The 16,328-nt window shown below is 41.8% G+C and overlaps 1 protein-coding gene across 1 annotated transcript in view; it reads right to left on the bottom strand.

Annotated features, from left to right (window-relative positions):
• Window positions 1-15,175, bottom strand: part of LOC310878845 (leucine-rich repeat transmembrane neuronal protein 4-like) — a gene marked incomplete at its 5' end in the record, with an annotated part of 198,092 nt that extends 182,917 nt beyond the window's left edge. The window contains 2 exons of the mRNA XM_083793260.1: window positions 14,478-14,546; window positions 15,106-15,175. Of these exons, the coding sequence (XP_083649386.1) occupies window positions 14,478-14,546; window positions 15,106-15,175 (139 nt within the window). The remainder of the gene's footprint in view (window positions 1-14,477; window positions 14,547-15,105) is intronic.
• Window positions 15,176-16,328: the final 1,153 nt, after the last annotated feature.

Raw genomic sequence — 16,328 nt, 5'->3', positions numbered from 1 at the left:
ATTCCTGGGGGTCTGGATGTTCCGGGGAGTAACGCCAGCACAGAGCACAGACTACGGTGTAGCACATGCACAGGTTGCATTATGAGAGGCAGTACAGCAGGGCCGGTCCTGAGCAATCTGGCGCCCCAAGCAGGATTTTTCGCGTCTTTAAAGAAAAGGTTGGGGAGGCACTGGGGAGGCCCTATAGTATGCACCCCACTGAGGAGGTACTGGGGAGGCACTGGGGGGACACATGGCGCCAGAAGCGGCTGCTTCGTCGGCCTGTAGGAAGGGCCGAGCCTGCAGTACAGTACAGACTACATAGTCCGACAGCCAATAGTCCGACAACCAATACTCAGACAGCTAATAGTCAGACAGCCAATAGTCAGACAGTCAATAGTTAAACAGCCAATAGTCAGACAGCCAATAGTCAGACAGTCAATAGTCAGACAGCCAATAGTCAGACAGCCAATAGTCAGACAGTCAATAGTTAAACAGCCAATAGTCAGACAGCCAATAGTCAGACAGTCAATAGTTAAACAGCCAATAGTCAGACAGCCAATAGTCAGACAGTCAATAGTCAGACAGTCAATAGTTAAACAGCCAATAGTCAGACAGCCAATAGTCAGACAGCCAATAGTCAGACAGCCAATAGAGAACCAACAGTCCCACTATTCCAACAGTCCCACTAGTCCGACAACCAATAGTCCATAATACAAATCAATATTGCTGGCCTACAATAACCTAGCTGACCTGGCAGAGACCAGTGTTCCGTGGCATTGTTTCTTGTGGCATGTAGAAGAGTATTTTTGTCAGTGGTTCGTGTACAGAGAGGAAGAAAAAGTATTTTTATTCCCCAAGTATGTTTGATGAGACGTTAGTTGAAACTCAATTTTAGCCCACAAAAAATTTGCGTTTAAAAATGTCAAAAGTAAAAAAGTATAGTGACTGATATAAATCACCAGTTATTTTCCATTTAAAAAAAGAAGTGTGGAAGGTAACGGGCAATTAATTTCTTCCCACTCTATTTACTTGCCATTTACCCTGTCAATTTTGTGGGTCCATGCACTTTTTATTCTTGCATTTTGCAAGTTTCGGATGAAAGTGTCTCTCTAAATGCCTAAATGACTGTGAATTGATGTTATCATTCTCATAATAAGTGAGCTCAACAGTATTTCAGTATCTGTACTTAAAAAAAAAAGCGTAATACTTTGGAATAAAATACAAACGGAATGCTGCTGCATCATTACCATATATGAGAATGGATTATATCAGTTAGATGTTGATCTATGATGTAATGTTTCGCTTTGAAAAACTCAGGCTCTCTTTCTTCCCATCTTTCTGAAAGTCCTTTTTTATTAGGAGTGACCCTTTTTTCTCCCAATTTAGGACAAGACCAAAATGCACATGAATAAGTTATGAATTAACTGAAATTGCTGATATACAAGTATAAATACAGATACAAGTATCTGCTATATTTCACTATATACTGTATATTTATTTTATATTTTTCCCCTAACTTTCAATGTATGTACTGTATATAAAAATATGTACTTTTGAGTACTTTGAATACTCAAGCATATTTAAAAGAAAGTACTCCAACTCAAGTACAATTTGACGGAGCAACTTTCACTTGAATTGACCAGAAGTTTAATAGAGAAGTATCTATACTTTGCTGGGGCTGAGAGTACTTTGTTCAGGCTACAAAAGTATAGCAGACATTTTGTTAAGGTACTCAATAATGCAGAGAAGGTTTCCAATACAAATACAAACAGGTAGCCCATGGGGAATATAGATGTGTCTGATGGAAACCTTGAAAACAAATCTTCCTGAATAGTTTATGTCTCAGGGAGCATAAATGAGTCAATTGTCTCTTAATCCATTTAGACCTGAGTTCGATTCTACAAATGCCTTCTAAATCCTGACCGTTTTGGCGTTTTCTGAAAAACCCATGTTTCTATGTCACTCGTTCTCAAACATTTGTGTCAAGGACTCCCAGAATTATATGTATTTGGCCGCAGATGCCGATTTGAAATATGTTGCCCAACTGAAGATTTGAGTTAAAAATATTCACTGTGACTCAAGATTTGTGCCACATTTTCACGATTTTTCCAAAAATAGCAGAAAGCCTAGAATGGATTAATGTCCATAAAGTGAATTGTTTCTCAATATACTTTTAGATCCAGTTAGATGTTGATCAATGATGTCGATGATGTGATGTTTCTCTTTGTAAAACTGAGGCTCTCTTTCTTCCCCTCTTTCTGTCATGGCCGTACCTTAAAGCTACCTGATTTATGGCAAAAGAAGGTGAACTTAACTTATAATAATAATCACTATTATGGGTCGATAAAACATTTATTCAGCTCTTTTGAATGCATTAATTGCATACACTATTCGGTGACATGTTCTGCCTTATCGGGCCGAAACCGAATAAGCCGAAAATGCATTTTTAGCCAATTTTCTGCCGAATAGTTTTTGCGGACGAATATTCGGTGCATCACTAAATTATACCCTTTATTTTCTCCCAATTTAGTCTGTTAGGACAATTATTCCTCCCCACACATTTCCTTGCCAATATGACCAAGTGCTTCCATCCTACTTAAAAGGTCCATATTACTTACGAAGAAGCACCACTGTACAGTTGTATGTAAATGAAAATAATGTAACAATTGAAAAACACTTGGTGGACACTTGGTAGGACGAAAAAAATAGTATAGTAAGTACTTTAATTTCCAAGTAACACATTTAAACTAGTAGGGAACTAGATAATAAAATATTGTTATTGGGAAAGAATCTTGTACCAGGAAACTTAAGAACAAGTTACAGTCAGTCCAACCATCTAAAAAGAGATTGTAAAAAAGGTGCTTGATAAGTAAATTACAGGTTGTAGAGAAATGATACAACCAATCCTATTGCCAGTTTGCCACACACTAACGAATTAAATTTCCTCCTCCTTTTCCCAATGGTACAGAACAAATACAACCAGGTCTAAGAAAGCGACTGACAGATTACAACTTGTCCAAAATGCAGCAGCTAGAGTTTTAACTAGAACTAGGATGAGAGAACATATTACTCCAGTTTTGGCATCACTGCACTGGCTTCCGGTTGTTTTCAGGATTGACTTTAAAATTCTGTTACTTGTCTATAAAGCTCTCAATGGTCTCGCACCTCCGTACCTCCGTGACTGCCTACCTAGATATGTCCCTAGCCGCCCCCTCAGGTCCTCCAACGCTGGCCTACTTGAAGTGCCTAAAGGTATGTGCACAAAAAAGTACGGTGAGGCAGCTTTTTGCTTCTATGGCCCAACAGCCTGGAATAAACTTCCATTCGAGCTCAGACACGCACCATCTGTAGACATTTTTAAATCTCAACTCAAGACTCACCTCTTCACCCTTGCTTTTAGTTGAGTTTTATTTATTTATTTTATGTGTTTTTATTTATTTTATGTTCTTATATTCGGTTTTGTTCTCTGCTATTGTTCTATCATTTTAACTACTTGTGTTTTATTGTATTTTATTTTTGTGTCCTGCCCTGTGAAGCACTTTGAGCTGCATTTTATGTATGAAAAGTGCTATACAAATAAAGTTTATTATTATTATTAAAGGGCCATTCACACTGAGCAGGAGCACGTTAACCAATTATAAAATACAGTTTTAAGAATCGTTCTAAAGTCAAGTGGATGGCAGAGTTCACACCACCGCCATTTTTGTTTTAAATCAAATACAATAGTGAATGATATAATCATCTTTATAGTTATACTATAGTGCTCAGTGTGAATGGCCCTTTAGAGTTGGAAATAATACAATTGGAAAAAAAGAGAGGCCTTTTTGATTAGTGTGTATAGTATGGTATGACTGCAGATTTTAAAATCAAAGACTTTATGCTTAATTTATACTGTCATTATGACAGTTATATGACAGGGTTATTTTCAGCGTGCTAGTCCGCCATGTATAAGTCAGGCTTTATATTTGCTTGTTCAATGATCTTTTTCATGCAGACATTTTTTGACAGGATTTGGTGGCTCAGTGGTAAAGTGTCTGCCCGCGGAGGTTGTCGGTTCAAATCCATCGTGGTGCATCCGGCATGTCCCACCAACCTTTTGTTGCTTGCATCTGTTATGAGGAATAAATCAAGCCATGTTGATTCTCTACAGCTAGAGTCATTTTGCTTATTTCTGGTACCATTTCCATGCACCGGCAGGCGAACTCAACCTCAGCTATAATGTGTGAAACAGAGACAGATCAAGATCTGTATTTGTTGGAAGACTCGGTTGAATGCCAACTGAATTACCTCGAAGCGCTTCCCTTTCTCAGAGCACTCGGGATCGGTACGAAGATCCAGCACATAATACATGTGCTCTTGTGGCAGGACAACACCAGCGAGACCAGACCAGAGAACTGTATATCTGCCACAACAGTGGAACAAATGTAATTTACTCTCTTTCAGCCCCAGGGTGATGTATATATATATATGTGCCGTTGAGAGAGAGAATGTAGTAGCATGCGGGAAGACCGTATGCTTATCGGTGTTACATAAGCACACAGATGAGCCCACTATTGTCGCAGAACTGAGGGCCATACAGAGTATGCCATGCTGGAAGCGTGGCCTCGTGGGAGCCTTGTACATTACACAGTTGCCAACAAATGGGAGGAATGTACAGCATTGCATGAAATCGTAACCATGCTACTGTACATATAAATAAATTATCGCCGAAGCAATGGTCTATATACAACAGTAAACGATAGTGCTTCAGGTCACTTAATGGTTCAGGGGGGTTAAAGCACATACGAGTCACTCTTTCCTTTAATTAGCCACTGCATTATGATAATATGACCACATCGCAACAATCTCTGTTTATTTATTTACCATCCAAGGCTGGCGGACGTGGTGGGTTTTAAAAATGTACCCCGATTTTTCCCTCACGTGTTCTGGCGGTGTAAGAATCTATTGTGATACCAATAAGCCGGTTGCATTATTTTGAGAAATATTTAATTATAATTATTTGAATTAGTATAAAATGTACCTAGCTCATCTGTGATCACCATGCAAGTTACCATGCAAGTTACCATTTGTACACTCTCAGAGTTCAATTTACTTTGATTTCACAATATAAATTGGGGGCCCAGAGATACTTTGACAGGAAAAGACCGTATAGAAAATAGAAGTAAAAACTCCTTAGACGGAGACTTTATTTTATCATGCTCTTAAAGTGCTCTGTGCTCAAAGTGCAATTAAAAAGCAAACGTTTCGGTCCTAAGACCTTCGTCAGTGCTTCGTCAGATATTTGTCAGTCCCAGGGATAGAAATGCCATTAAATGGGGGTCCGTAGGCTATAATTCAGGTCAAAGTGGGGGTCCTTGAAATTAAAATGGTTGAGAATCACGGCTAGATCCGTAAAAATATGTTCTCTTATGGATGTCCCTGGCATATCTTTTCAAATGGGGGTCTGCGGGCTCATTGGTGTCAATTTGGGGGTCGTTGACATGAAAAAGTTTGTGAACCACTGCCCTAAAGTATGTATGTTCCAACACAAAAAACAGTGTACAATAATGAACACTGGCACTGACTGTGGGGTAATAAGCCACATAGTCTAGTGATTTCATCTATTGGAGTGTCATGACTTCCCCACGGGAACACGCAGTAGGCTATTGCATGTTAGGTTGCCATATATTTCAACACGATTTCCAGTATTGTTTATTGTATGATGTTTGTCATTTCACAGTGCAACGTTGGAGATAGGATCAGCCCAACGTATTGCAGGTGAGGTTATAAAGACCTAGCCTTTCAACAATAATGAGCATATTCCTATTATAATGTCATGAAAGAGACACCCCTTTATGACAAATGTGAGTCCTAGGGAGAAAAACAAAATAACTAGAAAAAGTGCCCAGGTTTTGACGCACTCACCTGACTGACACCTCTTGCAATTTGATTGCAGCCGTTAAAAAAAAACAATGGGAGCATTTCTCGACGCAAGCATCCGATGCTGTCTATCCGTTAGGGATCACACAGTGCCTTTCATGGCATGCTGGTGTGAGGCTTAAGAGAACCTGCATCTGGTAGATACTGTAAGTCATTCGTCTGCAGTCATTTGTGAGCTTTGCAGTCTTTGTTAGATTCTCACCCTCAGAAGGTCTTCTGAAACACTATGAGACTCAGCCTATTACCTTGTGTTTTACTTTTACCGTAGAATACTTAACCCCTGCTATGAGCTCATTTGAAAGCACCAGGCTCCAGAACTTTGGTGGGGAACAGTGTGGAACACTTTGCTGTCTGTCTGTCTGTCTGTACCCCCGCTTGCCTATAGTCTCGCGTTACCAGACGCAATTTCCAAATGCTTTCGTCATACAGTCTGGAGAAACGGAAGAGCCGTCATGAGTCAAATAGAAAAGTGGAGACTCCTCGCCACTTCCGTTTCGTCTTTACAGTCGCGCAAATGTATCCCAACATAATAGAAATTATCTGAGCATATATAGCTTGTTGCTTAGCAGAAAAGGACTGAATAAGCTCTAAAGATATTTTTAAATATATTTTCGTGAACACTAGAAATGGCAGCTTCCTCACTCGGATTTCGGGGGCTGTAGTCCCAGACTCTATATGGCACTCGGAGATTGTGGAATAGTTGTCTGGCTACGCGAGACTACCACTTGCCCGCCCATCCAGTGCAATTGTATTGAAACGTCATGGAACTGTTCAGTACAAAAGACAGCCTGAATGAGTTTCAGTATGTTGTGCACAATCTTGAGTCCAAGGTCATTTTTTTGTATACCGGTAACTACAGTATATAATGTTTCACTGGTCTGACTACCAAGGTTTAAAGAAGCTTCATAGGGGTCTCGGTACAAAGTTAACACAAACAAGTTCATGTTTCAGGATCATTCTGCACATTCAAACCAAGTAATACCATAATGTTCCTCTTGATTTTCATGGTTATTATACAATGCACCCATGGCGCTCTTGTTTTTACTGCTTTATAAGGAGTTCTAGCACATTATAAACTTGTTTTGTTTTATACAGTACACATGTGAATGTGAAAACTTTAGTTTTTTAAAGAAATGTATGTGAAAAAGATTCCCCTAAAAGCATTTTTACATAATTACAACAAAACCAGGACATTTTATGAACCATACAAAGGCAGAAAAATATACCTGCCGTTATCTTTCACTGAAAGCTCTTCTCACTAAGATTTCCTTGGACTGCGATGTGCTTTGTCTGCATTTTTCCTGATTTAGGCCTAGCTTATCCTTAGCTTATAGAGATGTCAGCAAAAAAAAAAGGGAAAAAAGAAATTAATAACACAAGGCTCTTAATTCATTACCAAATGTAAACTTTGCAGATGAGAGCAAGACAGGCTTGGGGGTAAATGGGGGGGTATATTCTACTCAACTAATTACTCTGTAAATTCAACTCCCCTTGGGAAACAGTATTAAGCAAACTGAACTATTTCTGTGTGCATTGATTACATTTAGCTACTCGACTGTTATAATTTGCCTCATTTAAATGCCACTTAGTAAATAATGTATGCAGTACGTGGAGCAAGACCGAAATGCACATCTTATTTGAAGAAAAGAATGTCCCAACAACTAAATAATGTCACAAGAGACAGGACAAAAACAACTGCGGGAAGAAATATCAGTCAACAGAAGTCATGCCCCATATTGCTCTTTTCCTTAAGTAAACCTGCAGTATGTGTCGTCACCGTCATAATCAAAACAAGTTGTCAAAAAGATTGCCGCATTCTTAAGCATATCTTCACCCTTATGATGTATGACCATGTGGCAAATGCTCAGCCCGCATGGAGAACGGGGGGGGGGGAAGAAGAAGTGTGCTGCTCTGCTGATAGCTTTATCGCTGAGCACTGCTACTGTAGACACAAAGGGGGGAAATATTCAGCTCCCAGGCGGAGATAACTGCACTAATAAAACCTATTGATGGCAGGCTGTCACTCTGCCAGAGTAGCAGGGTGACATAACTGAGGAACAAATATCCTGCTGAAGAGGATGATTTAACCCATTTAGACCTGAACTTTTTTAAATATCAGTTTCAATTTTCAGCACCGAGTGCCGCGCTTACGAGCTTGTAGATCTGCTATTTTTCTAAAGCTAAAGCGTAACATAATGAGGTTCCCGCCCAGAATGATTTAACATGCTTCACAGAGCAGAGCATACTGGCCCGTCACCGCGTGCTCCATCCACCGTTACAGATCCCCAGCCAGCCCACAGCAGTGCTTGTCAAAGTGGGGCCAGGGGACCACCCAATGGTCGCTGAGCGGGTTTCAGAGGGTCACCGACAAGAATAAGGGCGCGGCCACTGACCCTCCCATTTAGCTAAAATGGTCTTGAATCTTTTTTTCACCAATCTTCTCTCATGGGGGGGGGGGGGGGGGGGGGGTGCGAGACCAAATATATATCAATGTGGGGGTCCTTGGCATGAAAACCTTGAGAACAACTGGCCTATACAGTAATAACAGCAATAACAATAATACATTATAATAGATTTGATTCATAACGCACTTTACATTCGTTAGAATCTAAAAACATAAGAAAGGAAAGTCTTAATTTCTCTCTTCTTAATCCATTTTGGGCGGGAACCCCTTTGTGTTTTAAACATTGTTATAATTTAGCTATAAAGAAATAGCAGATCTACAAGCTCATAGCGCGCTACGAGCTTGTAGGTCTGCCATAGGTCAGGCCTAAATGGGTTAAATGAGTCAACCGACTGTGGTGCTCGCAGGTGGGCGGGGAGGAGGGCGCCGTTCCACAGTTCGGGGGCGACCGAGCAGAATTAAGGCCCGGTCACCCATGGGGCGCACGTCATTGGTCTTAACGGGTTTGAGGCGGTTAGTGTTTGAGGAGCGGAGGGAGGGAGCGGGGTGGAGGGTTGAAGGGTGACTAATTCTTTGAGGTAGGAGGGAGCGTTGCCGTGGATGCAATGGTGGGTTTAGCAGTGAGATCTTGTATTCGGTCCGAAATGAGACAGGGAGCCCAGTGGAGTGGAGCAGCGCTGTTCTGAATGTATTGGAGCCTTTTGAAAGGCTCTTGCTATATAGGGATTCTGATTAGTTACAACCTGGACAGTATGAGCATCAGATCAAACCGTCCACTTATTATGCCTCATTTAAAAAACTTGCAAAACAGTTGGCTATTTTCGGCGACTGACAAAGTATAGATCAGGATTCTTTTCGTCTCACAAGCCCATCAACTGTCTATTCTGTCACTGCCACACCGCACCCCCCATCAACCCCCCCGAGTTTCACTCATCACAGCCTCTTAAAACGTGCATGTTAAGAGGCTTAAGAGAGCCACACACACACCCCCCCCCCCCCCCCCATCACTTTACCACCCACCCATACACCCCTTCCATGGGTGCCATGATTTTTTCCCCCAACCTAAAACATGTGATTAGGGGAGGGGCTGATATTGTGATGTCACTATATCACAGTTTTTTTCATTGGCACATTTGACTGTCAAGGTTTCAGCCTCCAGGAATAAACCCTATAGGGAAGACATCATTGCACATAACAACCACACCAAGGGGTCTAATTAAGTACCGTCAGCTCATAAACACATGAAAAACTGGAAGAAATACAAAAACCACAACAAATAGCAAACTCACAGTCACAACACAGCTCGGCCCTTTTCCGCCATTTGGGAAATAAAATAACAATGCTAACTTTAGAAAATGTCAAAGATTGGCCTATAGTTTAGAGACACCGGTGTTAAAAATATACAATTTCTTTATTCAATTGTTGAACTGAGATGTGATCCTTCTATAAATTCTTCTACAAATGTGTGAGTGAATTTGTCCATGGCGCAGAGAGGACCAGAGAGAGTGCGTCGTTTGCACCCGATAATGGGCACAATGGGTAGGCTATTGCTTAACCGGAGGGGCATGCACTCCCATCGTTCCCAATCCCAACAGGCATCGGCCTAGCAAAAAGAAATACCAAAGATATCAGTCTTCCGTGTCCCAAAAGGAAATGCATTCAGTCTGACCAGAAACGGGGATAAAACATGTCCCCATCGGTTATGAATGAAGAATGAATGACTAGAGGGGGGGGGGGATGTCAAAAGCAGATGCATGGATTCCCAGCAGATCAAAAAAAACCTGCGGGCAAATAGACGTTTAGTGCTGCGGTACATCGTCTGTACCCCCCAAAGGGCCCTGAATGACACGAAGGACGAGGTAAGTAATGGTTTAGAGATGTGATGGACCATATACTGCGGCCAATACAGTACATCACTGTCTAGTCACAGCTTCCCCCATAAACATATTTAACCCATTTAGGCCTGACGTTCGCTCTGAAAGAATATATATATACACCTGTTCAAAGATTTGTGCCGCATTTTTACGATAAAAAAAAATAGCAGACCTACAAGTTCATAGCGCGCCACTCGGTGGTGCGCTATGAGCTTGTAGATCTGCTATTTTTCAATAGCTAAAGTATAACAGAATGCTTGAAACACCAAAAGGGGTTCCACGCCCAAAATGGGATAATATAAGTACATAACCTTCTCCTGTTGGCTAAACATCATGGCGTATTTAATGAGACCAAGGACGATTTAATTTAGTAAATAAAATAGAATAAATAGGCTACATTAAAAGTTAACACAATTATGACAGAACTGTTAAAAGCATGTTTCTATACCATTCTGAAATTAATGTCATCCAAGCAACACGGTATACTTTGGAGTAATGCCAAGTAGACAGAGTTCTAGTCATAAGAAATATTGTCGCTATTTTCGGAAAACATTTGCCCCAGAAAAAAGATTACAATATAACAACGATACAACATAAGTTAACTGAAGGTACATCAACAATCAACAATAAGCATACCGGTAAATTAAAAACTAATTTAGAGCTAGTCTATAAAAATATCACCACATGTCTGGTTCATTTCTGAAGGCTGAGAATGTGGGAGGGTGGGGCTCACCCTAAGCCCTCTAAGACCCGCATTAATTTCTACTTGCAAAAAATAGATTTCAACCTTACTACTACTTTGTACTACTAGGACTAAGACTAAAAAATATGTTAAAAAAATAATAATAAAAAGTTTGATGAAAAATGTATAATAATTATATAATAATTATATAATTATAATAATTTAATAATTTACATTTGGGGGATATCTTTCACAATAATGAATAAAACATGTTCTAGAGTCTAGAACATTGTAATATATGTTTTTTTGTGATCATTAGAATGTCTAGAATCTAGACATTCTAATGATCACAAAAAAACATATATTACAATTTTACCTACTTTTATTAGGGTAAAGGTCAAAAGTCTTAGGTTAAAAAATGTTCAAAATTGCACAGAGTCCAGACATTTTTTATTTGTGTGAATTTCAGCCTCTGTGGGGGGTATTTATATGCAAATATCATGACCAATGGCATTGAAATGGCATTGCAATGAACATCACTGATGACGTTTAGGTGAAAAAAGAACAGAAAAAAATAATAATTTAGTAATTAAAATAAAATTGTTGCTAAAAAGCAACGCTGGGTCTTAGAGGGTTAAGGCAACTGGGAGACGGTGCCAGTCCGAACAACCTTTTGTTGAGGACATTTTTGTCCAAGGGTGGTCTGCCTGTGGTGGGCCTCGCTCGCAGTCCCTTCTGGAGTCTGACCTATAGTGCAACGGCCACTGTCCCTCTTCCTATGAATACATTCCCTTAGGGGAAGGGGAGCCACTAGGCATTTGTAGATAAAATAGGCACTTTTGAAAGTTCTACATTTTTCTAAACCCAAAAAGGGATGTTTTTTTTTCTTCCCAGAATGGTACAGTAAATGGTACGAGTTGGGTTTCTAATCAATCACATTAATGTAACATAATGTTAAAACCACCATCAGACCCGTATAAAACAACTGTTCTTTCAGTTAGTTAAAATGATGGTAATAACTTAGCCCGACGCTCAGGCTAGTTTGACTTCATCGCCAGAAGAACATATTTTTTAATGGGCACGGCTAGAGATTCAGGGGCTGGAGACACGCCAATAATAACTGAAATAAGTCATTGCATGTTGTGCTCGAGAGTTTGCTTGGAGAAGACATGTACAGTATGCCGTTAGTGTACATTTGGAGTAACATAATGTCAAATCAAAGAACAGTGCTATGAATAAATTGTTTACATACTGTAGGATGTACTGTATCTCGCACGGTGACTATAAGAGCCGAGTTATATTGTGACTACTGACTGCTGATTGTTCTATTGATGTCACACAGTACAGACAGACAGACAGACAGACAGACAGACAGACAGACAGACAGACAGACAGACAGACAGACAGACGCGCTTCACAATTAATTGAAAAAAGTTCGATATCTAGATTCAGACACCTATGCAATCTCATTTTGTGAAGAATCGTGCAGCACTAGTTGGCTGTCCAATTCATTTTAGTTACTCTTATGTTTTTTATTTCTCTATAAATATTGATGGGAAAAAAATGTGTGTGTGTGTGTGTGTGTGTGTATGTGTGTGTGTGTGTGTGTGTGTGTGTGTGTGTGTGTGTGTGTGTGTGTGTGTGTGTGTGTGTGTGTGTGTGTGTGTGAGAGAGAGTTGGGGAGAGCGGAGGGCAGTGCATTTATTCATAATTCAAAACGAGCCTATATAATAAGGCTAACGTGGATTCAGACAGATCCACCAAATAGGTCTGCCAACAACAGCCCTTTCTCTACCACTCAGTGAGCCATGGCTCTGCCCGAGCAAGGACAACGATGGCAAAACAAATCCGTTTTAATATGAATATATTATAGACGTTTTAATTAACCAGTATGATTGATACGATAACATATTTACCCCTCGTATTCATCCTTTTCTTCACCCCTGGCATAAATAGACTCAGTTGCTGCTGCTTTCAGAAATTAGACAGATAATGCAGCCCATTTATCAAATTAAATGGTCATGGTCAAATTGACCGATATGAATAGCTTGGAAAATGGATTCCCATGTGCCCATTACTTAATGGGCTGACCATGTGAAAATGAACCACAGGCAGGCGGAGTCCATCTTTATTTCCATCACTACAACCAAGACAATATCAGCGCTGTCGGGCAGAAACCTTGTATCACTATCACTATCTCCATATTTCAACTTGTTGCGACGGTAGGTCGCATTTACTATGAAAACCTGAATCTCCTGTCCGTTAGTCACGTCCATTAGTCACACAACGCACCGTTAAGGCTCATACATAGTCTGGATTTTCAGTGGTGGGGTGACCATCGAACTACAACATGACGTCACGAGCCGCGGTGAAGAGCAAACCACCGCCACCGCTCCAGCCCTTCTCTCTGTTTTTACTCACCACCGCTCAACATTATTTCAGCTCCGGTGGTCAGCTCACCACCGGAGCAGTGGTCACCTCACCACCGAAAATCCAGACTATGAATAGGCCTTTAGTCACCCACACCTCCATGTTATGGTCACGCCTCGTGACATCACGTCTCCATCACATGACATCATGGAGACCCTTAGATCTCCATGACATCACGCCTCGCGTCACGTCACGCCACCATATAATGAGATCGCGACACTGATTCTCACCTAACCCTGGATAGCCATACATGGAGAAGACTGGATCATCACCTAGACTGCAGGAGCCGGCCAGCAACTCTACATCGGACCTCAAACCCTTAGATCTCCATATCCTTCCCCACCCGCCCTTCCTGTTCTGACAGCAGCAGCAGTCTTCCGTCTGCCGTCACCCAGGCGGATGCGTGCACCATGGCCAGTACAGAATTAATTCCATATGTTGATCCGACCTCATCAAACCCTTAGATCTCCCATACATGGAGCTGACCTGCTCGGGCATTCCATTTGTCGATCCGACCTCATCAAACCCATTACACTCAAACCCTGTTACGGCGTAAGTCCTGTAAACGGTTCTCTACAGTAGCTTTCTTGACCAACAAAGGCCTTACAATCCGATTACTGCGTTTGCGTGTCCACCTGCCTATTCTGGGTAGCCTCGATACCCAGGCTTTCATTTCGTCTGTGCGAAAGATGAAAGCCTGGAAAAAGCCGTGGGCTGAACCAGTCTAAAAGTGGGAGTCAACCCTTCCGGGTGGGCGTCGCTCTAAATGATGTGATGTAGTGCTGCACTAGGGGGGAGAGGAGGGGCCGGGGGTGACGGACAGATCGATGAGATCCAATCAGGGTGCGCGCATTTCTGAGGCACGACCCGCCCCTCTAGACCAGAAATGTCTCTGCTTAGGTCAGGCTAATTCTGGGTATCACTCAGAGGGCCCTGAGAAAGATAATAAGCCCAAGGGGCCCCTGTGAGTCTTAATCTGTTCCTGGATCAGATATACACGCACATCCTACACAGAACATAAAGAACCGAAATGTCTACTGCTGAGGTAAGATGCTATCATTGACATGTCTGTGCGCGAGCGCACACACACACGCACGCAACCCCCTCAACCCTCTCACCTGTCCTGGTGTTGTCATTGTCCCATCGAGGGGTGATAGTCCGTTTTCTCCCACGGTCTCTCTCCCACCTTGTCGGATCTGCACCAGACACGGTGATGGAACACTGTGCGTCGGAACGTCACTCAACTCTGCCGTGGCTGCAAAGACACAATGACACCAATATTAGAGCGGCTGAGCAATGTATATCCTATGAAGTATGTACAGTAGTGTAGCCTATGAACTGTCTATATACATTGTACATGTCTGCTTTGCGGGCAAGAGAGAGATGGCAGTGTGGACACCGTGGGAGGTGAGGTGACAGACACAATTGTTTTTATGAGGCTCATGATATTCACATCTACAGACAGAGACGGGGAGAAGTGGACTCGATATGATAGACGGAGGGGAAAACAGGGTAGAGCACTGAGAGACAAAGTCTTAGTCTCTTAAGTTTGTTAATTCCATAGGAAGAGTATCACAAAAATAAACAAAGACGCACACGCACACACACATTGGCCAGAAGCTCCAGGAAGTTGACAGGTCCACAGAACATTTTTGGCTTTTTATTTACCTTGAAAGTGCAGTGCAAGTCGGCGACAAAGTCTGGCCAAAACAACTTTCCAGTAAAACTAAATGAACACTATGTACACTCAAGAGACAAGCAGGAACTGTTACAGGCTTTTCCCTGGCTGGCAGTTCTCCCCTGTTGTCTCTTACCTAGCCTCAAGTGAGACTGAACTGCCTCCACCTGCAGCAATCCTGCTCTTAAACAGGTGGGGCAAACCATCCTCTAATCAGCAAGGTCATTAATTAACTCAACCACACGGCCAACTAAGGCCTACGAGTAATTCTTCCACCCTACTATATTTTAGGAATATTAAATGTACAACTACACTCAATTTCACAGGTCCAATTAATTTAGAGAACCTAAGATAAACAAGACCAAACATAATACAAACATGAACGAACACCCCTCCTCCTCTACAGTACTTGGCACCCTCCAATCTAGAGAGGAGTGCCAGCACTGCAGAGGGGAGACAGGTGACAGACAGACACAATGCAACTTCAGTGTCAACTGTCAATAAATACAAATATAAACATCTTTAAAACTCTTTCAATCATTGTGTTAATTGCTAAAGAAATCTCATTGTACAATATATGAACAGTCACTTCCAATGCAGCTGGATTGTCAATGATCAAGTTGACTTCGCTGTGTGGTCTGTGTGCGAGGTCCTTGATATTGTCTAGGGCACGGGCTGCCCTGTGACACTCTCTACGCATATGTTGATCTGACCCCCCATGCCAAAGCGCCAGTGCTCGCCCAGCAGTCTGCTGTCACCCAGGCGGATGCGTGCACGCTCGCTTCTCGCCCTCAGGCGTCTTAATGGTGATAGGTGTACTTGTTGAGCACACACACACACACACACACACACACACACACACACACACACACACACACTACACTCACACAAGCACACACGTGAAGTATATATTATTCATAAATGAACCGCCGTTCACTGTTATTTCACATCCATAGGTCTTAATTACTGTTCAAATATAGGCTAAAGTTAACTTTAGATGTTGACCAACTGGACATGTCGTGACAAAGAGTTTAGGCACCCCAGGGGTCTCCAGCTGGTATTCCATCGTAAATAGCGATAACTATTTGCATTCTAAGGCTGCAGGTTAGGGTGTCAATCATGTGGAGATGATTTCTGACCGTCGTGTCCCTTCAAGGAGGTGCCCACAAATAACTGTGCCCTTTGGTCCTACGTAAGAGGTCAAAACTGTATGCATTTGTGTTGTGCAATAAAAACGGAACTCCGAAATGTCTGCCTCTGACTGTCTGCTGCTTCAGAACTTCTCAGTTTTTGCCCAAGTATCTCAACTCTCGGGTCGGACAGGAGCACACACGTGCCGATACCCGTCCATTCAAACTC

This window comes from Protomyctophum parallelum (assembly GCF_964188405.1).
Source record: "Protomyctophum parallelum genome assembly, chromosome: 21".
NCBI classification, from domain to species: Eukaryota; Metazoa; Chordata; class Actinopteri; order Myctophiformes; family Myctophidae; genus Protomyctophum; species Protomyctophum parallelum.
The sequence above is the reverse complement of the archived record's forward strand: the minus strand, read 5'-3'. Positions and strand labels throughout refer to the sequence as shown.